This window comes from Callithrix jacchus, chromosome 6, assembly GCF_049354715.1.
Source record: "Callithrix jacchus isolate 240 chromosome 6, calJac240_pri, whole genome shotgun sequence".
In the NCBI taxonomy this organism is placed as follows: domain Eukaryota; kingdom Metazoa; phylum Chordata; class Mammalia; order Primates; family Cebidae; genus Callithrix; species Callithrix jacchus.
The window spans coordinates 55,049,105-55,065,782 of record NC_133507.1 but is presented as its reverse complement, the minus strand read 5'-3'; the positions used below and the strand labels follow the sequence as shown (position 1 = coordinate 55,065,782).

Here is a 16,678-nt window from a genome sequence, read left to right as displayed (position 1 = left end):
ATAAGCATGTTAGTTCCTAGTTTTTAAACTTTTTCTGTGCATTGACAGTGAATATTATGTTTTTTAATTTACAAAATATTAAATAGTAAGAAGAACTATATATATGTAAATTATGAAAGAATAAACGTACTTTGGACATGAAGGCTTTCTTCCTCCTCAAAGGGCACATTATGAAATATTACCAGATTAGAAAGATATTTTTTAGTATTTATTGTGTTGTATGATTATAGTTTTTATTATCTTCACAGGATAACAGCAATTTTAAAAGATAAATAGCAACTTAAAAAAAATATCTGTCATAGTTTTCAATCTTTAGCTGCAAACACATCAAAGACTTAAAAGGAAGGAGGCTGGGCACCGTGGCTCAAGCCTGTAATCCCAGCACTTTGGGAGGCCAAGGTGGGTAGCTCTCTTGAGGTCAGGAGTTCAAGAGCAGCCTGACCAATATGGTAAAACCCTGTTTCTACTAAAGATACAAAAAATTAGCCAGATGAGGTGGTGTGTGCCTGTAAACCCAGCTACTCGAGAGGCTGAGGCAGGAGAATTGCTTGAACCTGGGAGGCAGAGGTTGCAGTGAGCCGAGATTGTGCCATTGTACTCTAGCCTCAGTGACAGGGCGAGACAGCATCTCAAAAAAAAAAAAAAAAGAAAAAAAAGAAAAGGAAAGGGAAGAGATATGTACCTTTCTTGGCTCCTGGTGGGGCTTCATACATGAAATTAAGGCCATTCTTTACACGTTCATCTCCCATAAGCAATCTAAGTGCAACAAGACAAAGTTAATAATTGCATGTAGGACAAAAAATATCACAGGCTAATCCACTCCCCACCAAAAAACCTAAGGGAATTAAGATAAAATATTTTTGTTAGAAACAGAGTTCTAAAACTTTACTCTACTGACTAGATTACATCTGAAATATCTGAATGGAAATCAAACAGTGCTGCTTCTTTAGTAACTGGTTATAAACTCTGAGACTTTCTTACTACCTGAGAGATCCTGGCCATCCCAACAAAAAAAGAAAAAAATGGCATGGTCATTTTTCTTGCAGGATTTTCCTTTTTTTTTTTGAGACCAAGTCTTACTCTGTCGCCAGGCTGGAGTGGAGTGCAGTGGTGTGATCTCAGCTTACTGCAACCTCTGCCTCCCAGGTTCAAGCGATTCTCACCTCAGCTTCCTGAGTAGCTGGAGCTACAGGTGCACGCCACCACACCCAGCTAATTTTTGTATTTTTAGTAGAGATGGGGTTTCACCATGTTGGCCAGGATAGTCTCGATGTCTTGACCTCATGATTTGCCTTCCAAAGTGCTGGAATTTCAGGAGTGAGCCACCACACCCGGCCAGGATTTTGATATTTTAATGATGTTAATTTAATATAAATTAAAGTATATATCTTATATTATACACTTTAAATGCTTTAAACAGGTGTATAACATACACTTTAAACAGGTGTATATATACAGCCATATATAACTGTATATATACACATGTTTAAAGTATATGTTGTTTTTAAGTATATTTAGACTTTTGGAGACATCACTGTAATCTAATTTCAGAACATTTACATTATCCAAAAAAGAAATCTTCTACCCGATAGCAGTCACTTCTCATTCCATCGCCTTGTCCTCCCACCTTCTACCTCTCAGCTCAGAGTAGCCACTAATCTACTTGCTGTCTCTGTAGATTTGCCTATTCTGGACATGTCCTATAAATTAGATCATACGTCATGTGGTCTTTTGTGACTGGCTTCTTTCACATAGCGTAATGTTTTTGAAGTTGACCCACGGTATTGCATATATCACTACTTCAGCCTTTCATAGCTGAATACCACTCTATTGTAGGGATGTAGATCCCTGTGGCCTTTTGCTTTTTTTTTTTAATAGTTCTTTACAGAATACAGTGGATATAAGGAGAGGAATTATAATCATGTCATATGTCCTTTGTGATTATCTTTTCCAAATATAAGGAGACATTATATTCACTCTTTAGCCGCCTTATTATTTTTACTTGGATCTTGTGAATTAAAACTTTGACTCAACCAGTCTTTCCATTTGTTACAGAGCTTTTTTTTCTAAACAGCTTAGCATACCCTTTTTTAAACAGAGCTCAAACAGGGAACTTTAAGTGTTAGAACGATAAAGAATGTGATTTCTGTCGTGCAGAAAATAAGTAACAATAATATTAGATTACAATCCAAAGAAATATCGATGAGTTTATATTGATAGAAAACAAATAATAACTAGATAAGGGAAATTCTTCCTTAAAGAGGAATTCAAATTAAGAAATGTAGAGAAAATGACAGAAACAGAAAATCACCATTAGAACACCACATAAATAAATAATTGACGCAGGCAGTATCTACTGATGAATACCAAAATTCGGCAAAAGTCCAAGGAGAAATAGTATTTGCAGGGCTTCAAATGTTAATTAATTACAAAGGGAAAACAGTAACTTTTTTTTAAGATAAAGAATAAACATGAACACCATGATCTGTTTCAAACCCAGTTTTCCACCTCCACTCTGTTTTTATCCCTCTAACTCAACAACTGTTTCCTGAATACCTTCTCTTTTCCCACAGTGCTGTTTAATATGTTTTTACTATTAATATATATAAATTAGGGCTTTAAAACAGTGATGCTATTGACATTTTGGACTGAGGGGTTCTTTGCTGTGTGGAGCGGTCCTGTGCATTATAGGCTGTTTTGCAGCATCTAGCACCTCCACCCACTAGAAGCTAATAGTACCCCAGTCCGCAGTTGTGACAATCAAAACATTGTCAAAACAGTGTCTCCAAACATTGCCACATGTCCCCTGGGCAAGGGTTGCAAAAAATGGTGCTCAGTTGAGAACCACCTATCTAAATCCTTATCATTCTTCAGATTTCAGCTTTAATGTCACCTCTTGCATAAAGTTTTCCTTGTTATCCTAACTGGAATTATTCTTTCCTACACTAACATACTGTATTTTTTTTTGAGACAGAGTTTCACTGTTGTTACCCAGACTGGAGGGCAATGGCACAATCTCGGCTCACCGCAACCTCTGCCTTCTGGGTTCAAGCAATTCTCCTGCCTCAGCCTGCCAAGTAGCTGGGACTACAGGCGCCCACCACCATGCCCAGCTAATTTTTGTATTTTTTAGTAGAGACGGGGTTTCACCTTGTTGACCAGGATGGTCTCGATCTCTTGACCTCGTGATCCACCCGCCTCGGCCTCCCAAAGTGCTGGGATTATAGGCGTGAGCCACCGTGCCCGGCCACATACTGTATTTTTAAAAGCAGTGTGTGGTTTTAATATATCAGTTATTATATTTGGCTTTGAACTATATGTATGTATCTCTTACTAAGGTTTCCTAAGGGTAGAGAGATTACGCTTTACACACTTTTACAGGTCCCTATACTACCACTTAACGTCATGCATAGAGTAGGTATCAACAAAAGTTAACAAGATTAAATAAAATTAGTAAGAAGGCTACTCAACTTTTATTTCTTTAATTTTCCTCTCAATATACTATATTTTAAATAGTAATAGTCTAGTATTACTTTGCTAAATTCCACATTTTGATTAAAAATTGAACTTTATGAAAAATTTACCAAAACACCATTATTCAATTGCTTAACCAAGAGATATCAGCTTCAGTGTTAGATCTGCATATACAAACACTAGCTAAAGGCAGGTACCATGTTAGAAGACACCAATGAAATACTCTAGCCACGATACAGCTTTTAACAGAACAATGACATGCATGTCAAATAGTCACTTTACTTTTCTTCTTGAAGGTGTCCTAGGTATCTTTTCATTTGAGTGTGTTAAAGAAATAAGTTTCTAAGAGGTCTCAGCAGTTCAAGTGTGTACATTTATTGTTCTTCTAAGCTTTGCCTAGTTTGAGACTTGCTCAAAGACTGTATATGAGTCACATGAATCTGTATTTTACATGAATCATGATAAAGCTGGAAAAAGAGGCCATCTACAGGTATGAGAGTAAAAGAGATAGCCCTCAGGGAAAGAAATGAATCCTATAACTGGGCATTCGATTCCAAAACCTGACTTAATATATTATTCAGTAGAAAATGATTCTCATTAAATTGATAATTCTAGAAATACTGGCATAGAATTTCTTACCTATTATCATATGATTCTTGTTCTTTAAGATATTGCTGCATTAATTCTTCTTGTTTCTTCTTATCGTATGATATTTTCTGTTCTGCCATCCATACCTAGATTAATTAAGTAAAATTATAAATTAAATTGTTGGATTTAAGTTAAACAAACCTTGCTTTTCTTGTAATAAAATGTAAAATGCAATTGTTTAAAGCACGGGTGTCTAGTCTTTTGGCTTCTCTGGGCCACAGTAGAAGAAGAATAATTGTCCTGGGCCACACAAAATAAACTAACAATAATGATAGCCAATGAGCTGAAAAAAAGAAAAGAAAAGAAAGGGCCAAAAAAAAAAATCTCACAATGTTTTAAGGAAGTTTACAAATTTGTGTTGGGCTGCATTTAAAGCCATCCTGGGCCACATGACCCACAGGCCAAGGGCTGGACCAGGTTGGCTGAAAGTTTACAACATAATCCAATTTAGCCATAATTATATCATCACAAACCTGAAAAATCTGAAGTGCCTTGATAGGAGTTTTTTTTCTTTTTGACAGAGTCTGGCTATCATGGAATGCAATGGCATCATCTCAGCTCACTGCAGCCTCTGTTTCCTGGGTTTAAGCAATTCTCCTGCCTCAGTCTCCCAAGTAGCCAGGGTTACAAGCATGCGCCACTGCACCCAGCTGATTTTTGTAGTTTTGGTAGAGATGGGGTTTTGCCAAGTTGGCCAGGCTGGTCTTGAACTCTTGGCCTCAAGTGATCTGCCCGCCTTGGCCTCCCAAAGTGCTGATATAAGTTCTTAAATCCAACCACTCAAAATAGACTTCTAGGCTAAAATGACAAACTTGAGAACCACTCCAAGCAGGTTTGGTATAATAACTTACTGCATTCGGTCCCTATGTTACTTCAGAGAACAGAACAAGCATCTCTCTATGCAGATTATGTGTAGCCTAGGTAACTTAGCAGGGTTAAGTAATGGCCACAGACAGCATTGGGTGTCATTGACACCCTAAGAGAGAAGGAGGGGAAAAAAGAGAAAGGAAATAAAGGTAGCTGCAGAAAAAAGGGAAGAGATGAGAAAAAAACAAAACACAAGTGTATCAGATGTTCTACAGTTGCTCAGGGACATGAACACCATAGGCTAAATGTGCCCCTATGTGAAATTCTCAAATTATAAAAGTGGTGAAGATAGAAAGCCCACATAAGTTATGCGAGAGAGAGAGAGAGAGAGTGAGTGAGTGAGTGTGTGTGTGTGTGTGTGTGGGTGTGTGTGTATTTGAAATAGGGTCTCGCTCTATTGCCCAGGATGGATGGATTCAAGCAATCTTCCTGCCTCAATCTGTCAAGTAGCTGGGACTACAGGTGTGCACCACCATGCCCAACTAATTTTTAAATTCTTCGTAGAGACAGGGTCTCACTATGTTGCTCAGGCTGGTCTTGAACTTCTAGGCTCAGGTGATCCTCCAGCCTCAGCCTCCCAAAGTGCTGTGATTACAGGTGTGAGTCACTATGCCTGGCCATGCAAAGATATTTAATCACGTTACTTCCAGGTTTAAAAGGTATTAATACCTCCCTTCCACCTTTAGAATAAAGGACAAAGTGTTTGACAACTATTCAACAAAAGCAAGTCAAACCTTTCTCTTCAAACATGCTAAGTTTTAAAAGGGTAAATTTGAGAACAAACACTTAACACTGAGATTTTATAATTATTACCTGTGGGTTGGGGGCAGGTAAGTATGGTAAGGAGGGTGTAGAACAAGGCTGCCATTATTCAATTTTAGAAGTAAAACAAGGGTATTTAATAGCATTTTAAAAGAAGCACTGAGACAGGAAGGGTCTATGGGGACAGTCTGAGATGTGAATAAGAGGATTAATATGGAGATAAAAGCAAAAACAGGTATGAATAGAACATGTTAGAAACAGAATGTACCTAAAATTACTTTTGGAGTAAGTTTTTGAACATTTCTTCCACTGCAATGTTAGTGGAAGAAAAATCTACACTTGGGATAGGCAGTAAAAGGCACATATTTGGATTTTTCACTGAAGCCCAAAATGTAAACAATGCAACAGAGAACTGTAAGGCTTCACTGCGTCGTAGAATAACATATCACTTCTAACAAAAATAACTACCATTTATTTAAAGCTTTAGATTTTATGAAGTTATAGCTGGGCACGGTGGGTCACATCTGTAATCCCAGTACTTTGGAAGGCTGAGGAAGGAAGATCACTTGAGGTCAGGAATTCAAGACCAGCCTGGCCAACATGGCGAAACCCTGTCTCTACTAAAAATACAAAAATTAGTTGGGCATGGTGGTGCGTGCCTATAGTCCAAGCTACTCGGGAGGACGAGGCAGGAGAATCGCTTGAACTCAGGAGGCGGAGGTTGAAGTGAGCCGAGATTGCGCCACTGCACTCCAGCATGTGTGACAGAACCAGACCCCGCCTCAAAAAAAAATTTTTTTTTACAAAGTTATCTCACTAGTGTCAATTGCTTGAGCTTAAATATTGAGAACTTATCATGGTCTGGAATAAGAAATAATAAAACATACTCCTGCTTTCAGATGCTCAGAATCTGCTAATAGAAAATTACTTATTTGTCTACATGTTTAAACTATTTCATAATAAAAGAGATAAAAGTTGTGAAAATAAATAGCAATGAAGTTTGATATCTGAGCAACAGTACCAGATAAAGAAATAGTACATGTCAGTGATTAACTTCGGAAAGCAAAGAGGAAGGTTGCTATCATAGAATGTTTACTTTATTTTTTTTTTCCGAGATGAAGTTTCATTCTTGTTGCCCAGGCTGGAGTGTAATGGTATGATCTTGGCTCAGTGCAACCTCCGCCTTCCAGGTTCAAGTGATTTTCCTGCCTAAACTACCCGAGTAGCCGGGATTACAGGTGTCCGCCACCACACCAGACCAATTTTTTTTTTTTGTACTTTTAGTAGAGAGGGGGTTTTGCCATGTTGACCTGGCTGGTTTTGAATTCCTGATCTCAGGCAATCCGCGCACCTTGGCCTCCCAAAGTGCTGGGATTAGAGGCATGAGCCACCACGCCCAGCCCACAGAATGCTTTATAGCAAGTTTTGGTTTTTGAAAGTTATATTTAATATTTAAATATTGTATAACATTGCCTACCTATGTATATTATTGTATACATGTATAACATTGACTACCTATAAATATTAAATTTAAATTTAATATTATTCTTCCAAGGATATATTATACATCCTTCCAAGACATTCTAATGCATATATATACAAAATAACATACACAATTCTTCTTATATAAATGGTAGGCCGGGCATGGTGGCTCAAGCCTGTAATCCCAGCACTTTGGGAGGCCGAGACGGGTGGATCACGAGGTCGAGAGATCGAGACCATCCTGGTCAACATGGTGAAACCCCGTCTCTACTAAAAATACAAAAAATTAGCTGGGCACGGTGGTGTAATCCCAGCTACTCGGGAGGCTGAGGCAGGAGAATTGCCTGAACCCAGGAGGTGGAGGTTGCGGTGAGCCGAGATCGCGCCATTGCACTCCAGCCTGGGTAACAAGAGCAAAACTCCGTCTCAAAAAAAAAAATAAATAAATAAATAAATAAATGGTAACATACTTTATGCAAACACACACACACACACACACACACACACAAAAAAAAAACATGTATAAAATTATATACCATGGAGATCTGATATGGTTTGGCTGTGTCCCCACCCAAATCTCATCTTGAATCAGTTCCCATAATCCCCATGTGTCATGGGAGGGACCTAGTGGGATGTAATTGAATCATGGCGGCAGTTACCTACATGCTGTTCTCATGACACTGAGTGAGTTCTCACAAGATCTGATGGTTTTATAAGGGTTTTTCCCCTTTTTGCTCAGCACTTCTCCTTGCTACTGCCATGCAAAGAAAGATGTGTTTACTCCACTTCTGCCATGATTTTAAGTTTCCTGAGGCCTCCCTATCCCTGTGGAACTGTGAGTCAATTAAACCTCTTTCCTTTATAAATTAGAGTCTTGGGTATTTCTTCATAGCAGTGTGAGAATGGACTAATACAGTAAATTGGTATGGGTAGAGTGGAGTGCTGCTAAAAGGATATCTGAAAATGTAGAAGTAATTTTAGAACTGGGTAACAGGCAGAGGTTAGAACAGTTTAGAGGACTGAGCAGACAGGAAAATGTGGAAAAGTCTGGAACTTCCTAGAGAACTGGAAGGCTCAGAAAACAGGAAAATGTGGGAAAGCTTGGAATTTCCTAGAGACTTGTTTAATGGCTTTAACCAAAAAGCTGATAGTGATATGGAAAATGGAGTCAAGGATGAGATGGTCTCAGATGGAGATGGAGAATCTTTTTGAGAAGTGGAGTAAAAGTCACTCTTGCTATGCAAAGAGACTGGCAACATTTTGCCCCTGCCCCAGATATCTGTGGAACTTTGAACTAGAGAGAGATGATGTAAGGTATCTGGCAGAAGAAATTTATAAGCAGTAAAGCATTCAAGAGGAAGCAGAGCATAAAAGTCTCGAAATTCTGCACCCCGACAATGCAACAGAAAAGAAAACCCTATTTTCTGGGGTGAAATTCCAGCTAGCTGCAAAAAATTGCATAAATGAGAAGCCAAATGTTAATCACCAAGACAACAGAGAAAATGTCTCCAGGGTATGTCAGAGACCTTCGCAGCAGCCCCTCCCATCAAAGGCCTGGAGGCCTAGGAGTAGGGAAAAAATGGTTTCCTGGGCTGGGTCTAGCCCCCCACCTGCTGTGTACAGCCTTGGAACTTGGTGCCCTGCATTCCAGCTGCTCCAGCTATTGCTAAAAAGGACGAATGTACAGCTCAGAGCATTGTTTCAGAGTGCAAACCCCAAACCTTGGCAGCTTCCATGTTATGTTGGGCCTGCAGGTACGCAGAAGGCAAGAATTGAGGCTTGTGAACCTCTGCCTAGATTTCAGAAGATATACAGAAACAACTGGATGTCCATGCAGAAGTTTGCTGTAGAGGTGAGGCCCTCATGGAGAAACTCTATTAGGGCAGTGTGGAAGGGAAAATGTGGGGTCGGAGCTCCCACACAGAGTCCCTACTGAGGTACTGCCTAGTGGAGCTGTGAGAAGAGGGCCACTGTCCTCTAGACCCCAGCGTGACAGATCCACCAACAGCTTGCTCTGTGTGCTTGGAAAAGCCACAGACACTCAACACCAGCCCATGAAAGCATCCATATTAAAGTTGCTATTTGGAATGATCCAAGATGGCCGATCTCTAACATCCCGGGATTGCAGCTCTCAGGGAAGGCGCGGAGAACTAGAGGACGCCACACTTTCAGACAAAGTCTGGTCGCTCACGGAGCAGAAGATCCCCCAGTGGTGGAAACACACGAGTCGCCAGCGCGACTCTCATGGTCGGCGCAGCGGTTCCGCCAGCACCTCGACGCGGCAGCGCTCAGCCCAGAGTAAACGGGACCGGTTCCCCTTCTGACCGAGGTTTGGAGCCCCGGGAAGGTAGAGTCGCCTACTACGGAAACAAGAAGGAAGCCCGACAGGAGAATCCTGGGCAGAAAAGCACCATCAGTTTTAACGCCGCTGCTCTGGCCCTGGGAACTAACAACCTGGACGTCCACTCAAGAGACCTAATCTGAAAGTTGGTAATTTCAAAGACGACAGGAGGATAAATTTACAATGACGGGAAGAAACCAGCGTAAAAAAGCTGAGAATACTCAAAGTCAGAATGCCTCTCCCTCTAAAGATGATCACAGTTCCACATCAACAATGGAACAAGGCTTGATGGAGAACGAGCGCATCCTGATGACAGAATCACTCTGCAAGGAATGGATAATAACAAACTTCGGTGAGTTAAAAGAACATGTTGTAGCCCAACGTAAAGAAACTAGGAACTTTGAAAAAAGGTTTGATGAAATCCTATTGAGAACAGACAACTTAGAGAGGAGTATGAGTGAATTAATGGAACTGAAGAATACAATACAGGAACTCCGAGAAGTATGCACAGGTTTAAACACTCGAATTGTTCAAGCAGAAGAAGGGATATCAGAGGTCAAAGTCCAACTTAATGAAATAAAACATGAAGAAAAGATTAGAGAAAAAAGGATAAAAAGGAATGAGCAAAGTCTCCAAGAAATGTGGGACTATGTGAAAAGACCAAATTTACGTTTGATGGGTGTACCTGAATGCGATGGAGAGAATGAATCCAAGCTGGAAAATACCCTTCAGGATATTATTCAGGAAAATTTTCCTAAACTAGCAAAGCAGGTCAACATTCAACCCCAGGTAATACAGAGAACACCACAAAGATATTCCTCAAGAAGAGCAACCCCAAGGCACATAATCGTTAGATTCACCAGGGTTGAAATGAAGGAGAGGATACTAAGGGCAGCCAGAGAGAAAGGTCAGATTACCCACAAAGGCAAGCCTATCAGACTTACAGCAGATCTCTCGGCAGAAACTCTACAGGCCAGAAGAGAGTGGGGGCCAATATTCAACATCCTCAAAGAACAGAACCTTCAGCCCAGAATTTCATATCCAGCCAAACTAAGCTTCACAACTGAAGGAAAAATAAAATCTTTTATGAACAAGCAAGAACTCAGAGATTTTATTACCACCAGGCCTGCTTTACAAGAGCTTCTGGAAGAAGCATTACACACAGAAAGAAACAACCAGTATTAGCCTTTCTAAAAATACACCAAAAAGTAAAGAGCACCAACGTAAAGAAGAATTTACACCAACAAATGGATAAAACAGCCAGTCAACATCAAATGGCAGTAACCCCAAATTTAAATTGACTGAATTCCCAATCAAAAGACACAGCCAAAACCCAATGGCATGTTACATCCAGACCTGTTTCACATGCAAGGATACACAAAGACTCAAAACAAAGGGATGGAGAAAGATTTACCAACCAAATGGAGAGCAAAAATAAATAATAAATAAATAAAAAGCAGGAGTTGCAATTCTTGTATCGGATAAAATAGATTTTAAAGCAACAAAGATATAGTGGTAAAAGGATCAATGCAACAACAAGAGCTAACGATCCTAACACCCAGATAGGAGACTTAGATTCAATGAGACAGAAAATTAATAAGGATATCAAGGACTCGAACTCAGATCCGGAACAAGTAAACTTAATAAATATTTATAGAGCTCTGCACTTCAAATACACAAAATATACATTCTTGTCAATACCACACCACACCTACCCATTAGTTTAAATGAAACATTGATTGGCCATTATTAATACCCAATGTTTTTCAAAATAAAGCAATATTTCCATTTACTCTCCCTCTTTCTCTTCCTCTTTCTTCCTCTCCTTTACTTATTTTTTTTTTCTTTCCTTCTCTCAAAAAAAAAAGAAATCAACTGGTAAACCTCTAGATCCAGGTCGGCAATGTCTCTTGCATTGCTTGATTTCCTTTCTTCCCTTCCCTCCCTCCCTCCCTCCCTGCTTCCTCCCTTCCTTCCTTCCTCCCTACCGTCCTTATTCCCTTCCTTTCTGCCTTCCTCCCCCCCACAAAAAAAATAAATAAATAAAAAATAAAGTTGCATATTTTTCTACTGTGGAACTATACCACAATTTATAATTTATTTAAGCAGTCTCTTACTGTATGAATGGACATTCAAGAAATTACCAATATTTTACTATTTTGTGGGCTGTACCCTGCAAAGCCACGGGGCAGAGCTGCCCAAGGCTGTGGGAGTCTACCTCTTGCACCAGCACACCCTGGATGTGAGACATGAAGTTAAAGATCATCATTTTGGAACTTAAAGGTTTAATGACTGATCTACTGGATTTCGGACTTGCATAGGGCCCCTTCGTTTTTTCCAAATTGTCCCATTGGGAACAGGTGTATTTACCCAATGCCTGTACTCCTATTGTATTCAGGAAGTAATTAACTTGCTTTTGATTTTACCATAGGTGGAAGGGACTTGCCTTGTCTCAGATGAGACTTCAGACTTAAAGCTTTGGGTTAATGGTGGAATGAGTTAAGACTCTAGGGGATTCTTGGAAGGGCATGATTTTGTTTTGAAATGTGAGGACATGAGATCTGGAAGGGGCTGGGGTGGAATGATATGGTTTGGCTGTGTCCCCACCCAAATCTCATCTTGAATTGTAGTTCCCATAATCCCCACATGTCAAGGGAGGGAGCCAGGGGGAGGTAACTGAATCACAGGGGTGGTTACCTCCATGCTGTTTTCATGATAGCGAGTGAGTTCTCACAAAATCTAATGAATAAAACCATCAAAAAGGAGCTTTTCCCCTTTTACTCGGCATTTCTGCTGCCATGTGAAGGAGAACATGTTTGTTTGCCTTTCTGCCATGATCTTAAGTTTCCTGAGGCCTCCCCAGCCTTGCAGAACTGAGTCAATTAAACTTCTTTCCTTATAGATTACCCAGTCTCAGGTTATTTCTTCATAGCAGCATGAGAACAGACTAATACAAGATTGTTACCAGATCAGTAAACAAACACTTTCTTCTTTTGAGTGGTAAAGTTGCATATTTTTCTACTGTGGAACTATACCATAATTTATAATTTATTTAAGCAGTCTCTTACTGTATGAATGGACATTCAAGAAATTACCAATATTTTACTATTACAAAATTTGCCACAAGAACTCAATACACAGGTAATTTCACACACATTTGGCAGGGTTTTGAAAAAGATCAAGGCATTGCCAAGGGAAAAAAACAGGGCAAGATACTACTGGCAGAGGGAACAACTCAGGCAGAGGCCCAAAGATGTAAAATAGAATGTAAGTAGTTCAATATTACTAAGGTATAAAATCTGATTGAGGGCCGAGGCAGGTGAATCACTTGAGGTCAGGAGTTCGAGACCAGCCTGGCCAACATGGTGAAACCCCATCTCTACTAACAATACAACAATTAGCCAGGTGTGGTGCTGCATGTCTGTAATGCTAGCTACTCAGGAAGCTGAGGCAGGAGAATTACCTAAGCCCGGGAGGTGGAGGTTGCAGTGAGCTAAGACTGTGCCACTGCACTCCAGCCTGGGCAACGGAGTGAGCCTCTGTCTTAAAAAAAAAAAAATCTGAGGTGAGAGAATAGTAGGAGTGGAAGGAGAAAGAAGATGGAGTGAGATTACTTGGACTCAATCCTGTAATATTTTAATATGGGGCTGAAAGAGATCATCAGGTCTGTGCTTTAAAAAAAAAAAGACAATTCTATTGCAATAACTTACATCCATACAATGGAATATTATTCAGCAATAAAAAGGAATAAAGTACTGATACATGCCATACCATGGGTAAACTTCAAAAACATTACGGTGTGGCTGGGTACAGTGGCTCACACTTGTAATCCCAGCACTTTGGGAGGCCAAGGTGAGCGAATCACTAGGTGAGGAGATGGAGACCATCCTGGCCAACACTGTCTCTACCAAAAATATAAAAATTAGCTGGTGTGGTGGCATGTGCCTGTAATACCATCTACTCAGGTGGCTGACAGAAGAATTGCTTGAACGAGGGAGTCAGAAGTTGCAGTGAGCTGACATTGTGCCACTGCACACCAGCCTGCCTACAGAGTGAGACTCCATCTTAAAATAAATAAGTAAATAAAAAACAAATACTCTACTCTTTATGGTGAGAGTAGCCAATCACAAAAGATTACAGATCGCATGATTCCATTCATTTATTTATATTTATTTTTCTTTGTTTTTCCCAAACCACATGGAATGGAGCATGATTCCATTTAAATGAATTTCCAGAATAGGCAAATCCACAAACAGAAAGTAGATTAGTGCTTGGCTAGGGCTGGAGAGAGGGAGGAGAGTTAAGGAAAAATGGGAGTGACTGGTAACAGGTATGGGGGGGTTCTTTTTTCTTTTTTGAGATGGAGTCCTGCTCTGTCACTCAAGCTGGAGTGCACTGGCACAATCTTGGCTCACTGCAAACTCCACCTCCTGGGTTCAAGTAATTCTCCTGCCTCAGCCTCCTGAGTAGCTGGGATTACAAGTGCTCACCATCATACTTGGCTAATTTTTGTATTTTTAGTAGAGACGGGGTTTCACCATGCTGACCAGGCTGTCTCAAACTCCTGACCTCAAGTGATTCACCTGCCTTGGCCTCCCAAAGTGTTAGGATTACAAGTGTCAGCCACCTTGCTCAGTGGAGGTTTCTTTTCGGGGTGATGAAAAAGTTCTAAAATTGTTTGTGGTAATGATTACTCAACGCCATGAATATATTTTAAAAACCACTGAATTGTACATTTCACATGCGTGATTGTATGATATGTGAATTTACCTCAGCAGAGCTGTTAAAATGAAAAATGACTATTCTGATGGCTGTGTAGTGAACGGATTTGAGAGGAGTCAAGATTGAAGGCACTGAGAAAATGCAACAATCTAGGTGAAAGATGATGAAGGTCTACACTAAGACACAAGCAGTAGTGACAGAGAGAAGATATGGATTCAAGAGATACTTGGAAGCTAAGACCAATAGCATTCAGTAATTGACTAGATAAAGGAGTGATTGGAAAAGGGATGAATCCTGAGCTTCTGGTTTGGGAAACAGGATGAAGAATTGTTTTGCTATTTATATTTCCACCCATATGAGACAGCAAGTATAAAAAGGGCAGATTTGGAGTAAAATACTTTTACTTCAAATATGTTCAGTTTGAGGTGCCTATAGGATATCAAGATGCAAATGTCTAGTAGATAGCTGTCTTGAGCCACGTCAAAGTTAAAAAACAGAAACCTGGGACTGCATATTTGAGAGTCATGAGTAATCGAGCTAGTTAAAATGGGCTGGCCAAAGTGAGGTGGCTCACCCCTGTAATCCCAGCACTTGAGAGAGGCTGCGGTGGCTGGATCACGAGGTCAGGAGTTCAAGACCAGCCTGACCAACATGGTGAAACCCCCGTCTCTACTAAAAATACAAAAATTAGCCAGACATGGTGGTGTGCACCTGTAGTCCCAGCTACTCAGGAGGCTGAGGCAGGAGAAACACTTGAACCCAGGAGGCAGAGGTTGCAGTGAGCTGAGATCGCATCACTGCACTCCAGCCTGGGCAACAGAGCCAGACTACATCTCAAAAAAAAAAAAAGGCTAGTTGGATGTGATTGCTTGAGGAAAGCATATAAAGCAAGAAGTCAGTCAAGAATGAAACTCTGGGGAATACTTTTATTTTAGGAGGAGGCTAAGAATAAAGATCCAGTGAAGTTGATAGAAAAAGACAGTCTAATAAGAGAACTGGAAAACTAGAAGAGAGTAATTATTACAGTTAGGGGAAGAGAGAGTTTCACAAAAAGGGAGTAGTTTAAGGTGGTACTATTGTCAATAGCAAGTTTGTAAACTGTTTGCCAGTCTACAAGAAGACAAATAAGGAGCTTGGACCACAATGTAAATAACTGTTGCCTTCATTAACAAAGTCAAGAAAAAAAAAGAACTGAACTAAAACAGTGTATCCTGTGGCATAAATGATTGAGGCAGTGCATAACAATACATAACCAATTGACCAGCAGATATATAGCATTCGCTGTTATTTTTGGTGAACAAATGAGACCTTAAAACCTACCGGACTTTTTGTAAGCTTGGGAAACTGATAAGAAACAAGAAAAAAAAAAAAAAAGAAAAGAAAAGAAACTACTGGACTTTAATAAACCCAACATGCCTAATTTTACAATCAGAACTTTCTTTTTAAATATAGATGGGGTCTCATTTTGTTGCCCATGCTGGTCTTGAATTCCTGGCCTCCCAAAGTGTTGGGATTATAGGCATGAGCCACCACACCTGGCCCTTAAAAATTTCATGGTGGAACTCTTTTGCACTCTTTGATGAAACTCCTTTCACTTTTATTAAAAAAAAAAACTTTACTGGAGTATGACACATAAAAAACTGTATATATTTAATGTATACAACCTGAGTTTGGTGATAAGTATAGCCCTGTGAAACCATCACCACAATCTACACTATAAACATATTCATCACTTCCAAAAGTTTCCTCCTATGCTCTTTTTCTATTTATCTTCATTTAAAGTTCCTCTATCCTTAGTTAATAAAGAATGCTAGGTTACCCCCTCCCCCTATAAAGTGTTAACTTATCTATAAAGGTCTGCTATCAGAAACACTTCATTCTTCTCCTCTATTCTGGGAAAAGTATAAAACAGATCGAAGAGGCCAACCGTATTTCATACATTTTACATGACACTTTACATGGATGAGAAGAATGTGGGTTCTAAGCCTGTAATTGCTTTACTGAATTTCTCATAGTGGATTTGCTAAAGTTATTCTCTGTGGATTTCTTTTTTCTTGTAAGAAAGATGCTTCATTGAATTTTATAAAGCTAAATGTCAAAAGTTCCAGTAAAAAATTATGCTTTCTCAAGTATATTTGTTTACATAAACAGCAAATAAGCAAGCACCTGAATTCCATCTAATCTCTTCATTCTTGTAAAAATAGTAATAGCTAACACCCTGAGTATGCAGAGAAAAAAAATGTCTGTGTTTGGTGTCAAAAGTTACTTGAGCCAAGCAAATACAAGAAACCTCTCCCTCCCACAGTTGCAACAACGCAAATACAAATTGGTGCAGTGAAAAAGCACTTAATCAGGTGTTCCAGATCCTAGTTCTGGTTCAAC

General features: G+C 39.7%; 1 protein-coding gene across 1 annotated transcript in view; it reads right to left on the bottom strand.

The window, feature by feature from the left end:
* CIRSR (corepressor of RBPJ and splicing regulator) overlaps positions 1–16,678 on the bottom strand; it is a 47,949-nt gene that overhangs the window by 30,099 nt on the left and 1,172 nt on the right. The window contains 2 exon segments of the mRNA XM_078327382.1: positions 683–756; positions 4,114–4,208. Coding sequence (XP_078183508.1) covers positions 683–756; positions 4,114–4,208 — 169 coding nt within the window.